The sequence below is a fragment of the Cebus imitator genome, unplaced genomic scaffold, assembly GCF_001604975.1.
Source record: "Cebus imitator isolate Cc_AM_T3 unplaced genomic scaffold, Cebus_imitator-1.0 Scaffold98, whole genome shotgun sequence".
Taxonomy (NCBI): domain Eukaryota; kingdom Metazoa; phylum Chordata; class Mammalia; order Primates; family Cebidae; genus Cebus; species Cebus imitator.
In genome coordinates this window covers 1,834,761-1,841,850 of record NW_016107413.1, presented here as the reverse complement: position 1 = coordinate 1,841,850, position 7,090 = coordinate 1,834,761, and the positions used below count along the sequence as shown (strand labels likewise).

Below are 7,090 nucleotides of genomic sequence, written 5' to 3'. Positions count from 1 at the left end.
AAAAAAAAAAAAAAAATTATCCGTCGTTTACCTGAAAGCCACATTTAATTGGGTGTTCCGTATTTCACCTGGCAAATTTTGGGCCTGAGACCAAAAAGTTTGAGAAACGCGCCCCTGAGCGACAGCAAGTGGAACTGCAGCAAGCTCCCAGTAATTCCGGGTGCTGCACTTCCGGTCAGGCGGTCGGGCTGTGGGGCCCTGGGGCCAGCTCATCGCCGGAAGTCTCCGTGGGCCGGTGCCCGGCGTTCCTCGCCCGCCAGGTCCGTCCTGCTTCCCAGTGCCTCGGGCCTCCCGGGGCTGGTGCTGGGCGCCGAGCCGGCAGAGCTGGCGGAACCGCTTCCTGCCTCCAGAGGGCAGCGGCCGCGGCCTAGTCCCTTCACGGGCAGCTCGGTGCCGTCGGCCCCACAGCTCTTCCTTATCGCCGGGAGTGGCTGGCCGACCAGTGGGCGGCCGGGCCAGCCTCCGCCATTCCCGTGTCTCTGCGCCCGCGGGGGCCGCCCGAGCCGGCCACCATGCCGCTGGGCCTGAAGCCCACCTGCAGCGTCTGCAAGACCACGTCGTCCTCCATGTGGAAGAAGGGCGCGCAGGGGGAGATCCTCTGCCATCACTGCACTGGCCGGGGCGGCGCGGGCGGCGGGGCTGCCGGCTCGGGGGCGGCCGGAGGGACTGGGGGCAGCAGCGGCGGCGGCGGCTTCGGCGCGGCGAACTTTGCCAGCACCTCCGCCGCCCCTCCGCAGAGCAACGGGGGCGGGGGCGGCAAGCAGGTGAGCTCCTCCGGCCTCTCCCGAATAGGCGCTAGGCGGGCCGGGGCCGGGCCGGCGGGGAGCGGGCGGGCACAGGCTTCCCGGATCGCGATGCTCCTGCCGGGCTGGGACGCCTCCCCACCTCCTATTGAGATCTTTGGTTTGGCCCATTCCGAAGCACCTGTTATTGTAAGAAATTCAAAGCATAAGGAAGCAAGAAAATGTAAAGCCCTTCTGAAAATCTCAGTATACACACGTCTACGCAGTCGTAAACAGGGTCATGCCACAGATGCAGGACCTCATTCCTTGTTAATAAAGGTTTTGTCATATCAGGTTATGAAGTAAGGATTATTGTCATTATTGTAAATGGCAGCTTAAATATTCCATTGTAGGAGGTGCAATAACCTAATACTTTCTCTGGCCTTAGGGAGTAAAGTTGTTAAGGCCTCTGGCCTTAGGGAGTAGAGTTCTGTGTTTTTCTCCTGTAGACACAACAAATGAATAGGTTTTGTCTTGGCCTAGACTGACTCCTACTCCTGCCTCCTGCCCTATTATAAGCAGCTCACACCTTCGGGAGGCTCTGTAGAGGCTTGTCACGCGAGCTCCGATTCGGGGTGCTGGACTTGTAGTTTTAGCCCAGTTACTATAATTATCCCGTTTGAAAAGCAAAGGCGCACTCTTAATTGCTAAATGTTCTTATAAAGTGCATACTGCGGGATCCTTGTAAGATTGTTGTACTGGGACTGCAACCTTTCTACACTTCTTACTTCTTTCTCTTTTCGTTCTTTACTTTGTGTAACAGAGTAAGCAGGAAATTCACAGGAGGTCTGCTCGGCTCAGAAACACTAAATACAAATCTGCTCCGGCTGCTGAAAAGAAAGTTTCCACCAAAGGAAAAGGGAGAAGACATATATTTAAATTGAAAAATGTAAGATGTTTGTTGACAGTGCCTTTTACTGTAATGACGTTGTGTATATCCTGCCACTGCCTTCATTTCTCCCCACTGAACTTGGACTCTGCCCTTGAAAGCCCTTCCTCAGTATTCTGGGGGTGGTCCAGACTCCCCTAAAGGGAATGAACTCTGTTGCAGGAGGCTCACTGTTTGTAAAGTTAATAATACTCTTTTTTTTTTTTTTTTTTTTTTTTTAGCTTTTACTTTTTCCCCTGGAAAATATAAAATACGGGTTTAAAAGAAATATTGCCGGGAGCGATGGCTCAAGCCTGTAATCCCAGCACTTTGGGAGGCCAAGGCGGGCAGATCACAAGGTCAGGAAATCAAGACCGTCCTGGCTAACACGGTGAAACTCTGTTTCTACTAAAAATACAAAAAAATAGCTGGGCGTGGTGGTGCGTGCCTGTAGTCCCAGCTACTCGGGAGGCTGAGGCAGGAGAATCGCTTGAACCGCAGAGGCGAGCTTGCAGTGAGCCGAGATAGCACCACTGCACTCCAGACTGGGCGACAGAGCGAGACTCCGTCTCAAAAATAATAATAATAATAAAAAGAAATACCGACCTTGAGCCCATTTTTTTGGGTTCTCTATGCAAAGGAAGAGGAGAGTTTGTGGTTCTTAATATGGCCAGGTACACTAAGAAAACTTTTTTTTCATTCTTTAAAAATTTAAGTAAATATTAATACTGGAACTCATCATTTGCATATTTATTTGTCATAAAAGTCCCAGAAAATGCATCCTCTGATGATGGATTTGATGAATATGAGTCAAAAATTTTGTTTAGCCTTATCTCCTCTTCTGCTCTAAGAAAAGAGATTGTTGAAAGACCTGTGCTGGAAATAATTGAAAGCGTATTTTTATTGAAATTAAATTCTCACTTTTTATAAACAAGGGATAATGGTCAAACACAGTGGACAGTGCATTATGGACTATTTTTTTAAGTCTCAGTATAATATTCTTTTCTTTCAGAACAGGAGGGTTTCACTTACCGGTAAAGACATTTCTGAAGTTGGCATATTTCTAAAACCCAGAGGGACCCTGCAGTAGACTTATGCAGATGACAGAGTATTTTCTTTTATAATTTAATTAATTTATTTTTTTAATTTTACTTTAAGTTCTGGGATACATGTGCAGAAAGTGCAGGTTTGTTGCATAGTTTACACGTGCCCTGGTGATTTGCTGCACCTATCAACCCATCATCTAACTTTAAGCGTTGCATGCATTAGATATTTGTCCTAATGCTCTCCCTCCCCTTACTTCCCATCCCCGACAAAGCCCAGTATGTGATATTCCCCTGTCCAAAGTGTTTTCTTATTCAGAGTAGTTGCTTCAAATTTATTTAAGATTTTTATAATTTAGTTAAGTCAGGCATTTGTTGATTACACAAAACATGTCATTTTTATTTGTATCACATACACACATTTTTTTTCCTTTTAAGTATGGTATACCATGTTCTTAGTAAGTATTATTATTTCTCTGCAACTCCTTTCTTCGATGGTACCAAGCAAGACAGATCTGAGGAGGTCTAGTTTCTATGTTGTGGCATAAAAATATGTATTGCACCTTTGGTAGAGATTTCAAAAGTGGTTGGATGGTGGCAAATTACTAAGAATTTTCGAAGTTTTTAAAGCCTTAGTTCCAGCTTGCTAGAAAATTGATGTTGAGTATTATGGCTAGTTGCATAGTTGAGTTGGAAAATGTCTTCAGGGAGACACTTTTTCACTTTGTATTCACCTGTACATTCTTTATTACTTGCATTCTGTCATGCTCAGGCTATTAGAACAGGTATATTTTTATAACTGGAATGTTTATGTATAGTGGAGCTCTGAGAGGACTTTGCATTTGATCTCAGCCGCATAATCAGAAGCTTGTCCTTTGTCTCAGAAATTGGAGTGGAAACTGAGACTGCTTTGCTACAGCATTCAGAAAATCATTTATCTTTTTATTGCAGTTCTTGTCACCAAACAATACATTTTAGTACTTCTCAAATTACAGAACTCTCATAGAGCTGGGAAAATGCCTGTACATACGTACATACTATGAATGTGCTAATTTTTTTTTGTATTTTCATAGCCCATCAAAGCTCCTGAGTCAGTTTCCACCATAGTCACCGCAGAATCAATCTTCTACAAGGTAATATTTTGTAGTTACTGAAGGAAGAGTTGGGCCTAGTGGGTAATGTGCCACTAAAACATCAGATTAATCTAAAGGTCTCTGCTGCTCTTTATTTGTATAAGTTGTGATTATACTTTTTGTTCCCTTCTTAGCTGTTTTCCCCATAAGTGGCTGTTATTTTTTATTTTTTGAGATGGAGTTTCGCTTTTGTTGCCTATGCTAGAGTGCAATGGTACGGTCTTGGCTCGCCGCAACCTCTGCCCGCCAGGTTCAAGCCATTCTCCTGTCTCAGCCACTGGAGTAGCTGGGATTACAGGCATGTGCCACCACGTCTGGCTAATATTTTGTGTTTTTTATAGAGACAGGGTTTCTCCATGTTGATCAGACTGGTCTGGAACTTCTGACCTCAGGTGATCTGCCCACCTCGGCCTCCCAAATTGTTGGGATTACAGGCCTGAGCCACCGTGCCCGGCAAGTGGCTGTTATTAAAACGTCTCATCTAGAACTGAAGTGGGAGGGGAAGATGCCTACTGAAATATGATGTGAGGATCTTAAGTATTTTTTTAGTGTAGATTATAGGAATGGTTCTTAAAATGCCGATTGTATAGTGTAAAGCCATGGAAGAGTGAGCCATTAGTGTGATGGCATTGAAGAATGAGAAGGACAGAGACAGGATTGGGACCAGTAGTGAAGCAGGAGCGGTGAGAAGCAAACCTCAAACACCGAACTAAGGAAGAAAGTGGCTTTTTATTCGGCCAGGGGCTGCTATGGGGGCTACAGCTTTATTCACCGAGCTCCCCGAGAAGCAGCTTCTTTCCCCTTTTATAGGCTTACAATACTAAAGGGGAAACTGAGGTGAAACTATGTCCATTGGCTGGACATCAGACCTTACAATCTTTTGGCTTCATTGATTTGCTAGTTTACATGCAGTGCGAGTGGGAACAGGCAGGGGAGGGGGCTTACAGAGTCAAGACAAAGGCAGTAAATTATTAGTTGGCAGAGGTGTTTCCAGGAGGGAGCCTGGGCTGTGCAGACGTAGGGATGTGACCCAGTGCCCGGCTCCAGCTCCAGCCAGTAGGGATAACATTCTTTTGCAACTCTTTCAAGGTTTGTAGATAGCAGAGGTGCTGGGAACTAAAAAGGGAGTCATCTTCCCAGCTCTTTGGTGTTTTATTTCTTTTTTTTTTCACTCTTCTTCCCATCTGGAGGGGAGGAGGAGGTGGAGGCCAGGAAATGAGAAGAGGGAAGGGGGTCTCCCCTCTCAGTAGAGGTTGTAGACTGTGTTGTCAAATGGGTAGAGTAGGCCCAGAGATTCTAAAATGCCTTTATGTGGAGTTGAGCTGAGTAAGGATAGTAGTGGGGATTAACACCTACTAGAAATTCATAGTGAGAGGAATTCCAAGATGTTTTGACAAAGAATGAGGAGGTCAAGTTTCCTAGGGCCAAAGTCCATGGAAATCTGATACCTCATTGAGAGAAGTGACAGATTGTTGTGTTTAAACCAGAAGTTTTAGGAAAGGAATTAGAACATAGACCTTTAAGGCTCCGCAGGCCTGGCATGGCACAGGAAGCAACCATTGAAGGGTATTTGGTGTTTTGGGATCTGAACTGTCATTTTGGGGACAGTGGTGTGAATGCTTTATACTTAACCCAGGTGGACTGAGAAACTCAAGTGATTATGCCCTTAAGTGTACTTTGTTTTTTTTTTTTTTTGAGGTGGAGTTTTCCTCTTGTTGCCCCGGCTGAAGTGCAGTGGCACAATCTCGGCTCACCGAAACCTCCGCCTCCCAGGTTCAAGTGATGCTCCTGCCTCAGCTCCCCAGGTAGCTGGGATTACAGGCATGTGCCACCACACCTGGCTAATTTTGTATTTTTAGTAGAGACGGGGTTTCTGCACATTAGTTAGGCTGATCTCAAACTCCAGACCTCAAGTGATCCACCCACCTCAGCCTCCCAAAGTGCTGGGATTGTAGGCATGAGCCACCGCACCTGGCCTAAGTGTACTTTTTTTTTAAGCCCACAATCTATATAGTCAAAGTCTGTTCCTCCCCCCAGGAGTACAGTGACATTCCTCAGCAGGTCTGGGAAAAAACAACAACAAAAAAAGTCTATACTCTCTTACTTTTCCCAACATCTCTCTTATTTTTCCAACATGTCATACATTGTTAATAATAAATAGCTACAGTTTAGCAAACAGTTACTTTGTATCAGTGGCTAAGCATTTTATGTGCTTTATTTCGTTCATTTCACTTTATGAGGTGGGTACTATTATCCCTGTTTTCCGGATGAGAACATTGAGGCACAGCGAGGCTAATTAACTTGTCCAAGATCACATAGCCAACAAGTCATGGAGTGAGGCAGTCTCATGCCAGAGCTTAAGCCTAGAGCATCGTTCCTGGCTCTATAGCTTTAGCAAGTGACTGGCTCTGTGATGAGGACCAACCTCTCTAATGTTTATCTGTAAAATAGGAATCGTAAATAGTTACTACCTCAGTGGACAAAGTGAAATTATATTTGTTAAGCACTTAGCAGAATAAGCACTCAATGAATAGTAGGAGTTATCACATCTTCATATTTGTGCATTACCTTCACAGTTGACAGATTAAAGCCAGAAGCAAGTTGTTGAGCTTACAGATTTAGTGTACTAATGATTTCCATGTTTGTCTCCATGGAAGGGCATGTGGGATCTGTTATTGTGACTGTCTGTACTTTTGTATTGTTGTCTACCACCCATGTTTATTAAATGGTAAGGACAGTGATGCAACAAAGTAGTAAAAGTAATGTTGCAAATGCCCAGTATTGTGGGGGCTATCACAGCAGTGCCACTGGCAGGCAGCACCTTGGTGGTAAGTTCAAGAGGTCACTGCCAGCCACTGAGCTAGAGATCAGATCAGGCATGCAAGAGGAAGCTGAGTGGGAGCCACTAGGGATCATGGCCAAGAGAGTGACCACCCAAGACCCAGAATGGCTGAGTGGCCTCCCTGGAGCACGGCAGAACAACTCTGTGAACTCAGGTCTGGTGATGCCTAAACTAGTGCTGTTCACCATCTTGTGTGGACCCCTTTTGTCCGTCAGAAACCTTGAACCCTCTCAGCAAATGAGGTGACTACTCAGATCAGTGACTTAGTCTTGTTTGGTGTTATATATATGTACACAACATAGTACATATTAATAAATACCTAGTGCCGGGCATGGTGGCTCACGCCTGTAATCCAAGCACTTTGGAGGCCAAGGCGGGCGGATCATCTGAGGTTGGGAGTTCAAGACCAGCCTGACCAACAT

At 45.5% G+C, this 7,090-nt stretch overlaps 1 protein-coding gene across 2 annotated transcripts in view; it reads left to right on the top strand.

Moving 5' to 3' along the window:
- Positions 1-210: 210 nt before the first annotated feature.
- Positions 211-7,090, top strand: part of GATAD1 (GATA zinc finger domain containing 1) — an 8,462-nt gene continuing 1,582 nt past the window's right edge. Inside the window, exons 1-3 of one of the 2 annotated variants that reach the window (XM_017536429.2) lie at positions 211-764; positions 1,546-1,671; positions 3,767-3,826. In XM_017536429.2, the coding sequence (XP_017391918.1) occupies positions 513-764; positions 1,546-1,671; positions 3,767-3,826 (438 nt within the window). In that variant the 5' untranslated portion in view covers positions 211-512. Of the gene's footprint in view, positions 765-1,545; positions 1,672-3,766; positions 3,995-7,090 lie in introns of those variants that run through there. The other variant, XM_017536428.2, reaches the window with a different exon arrangement.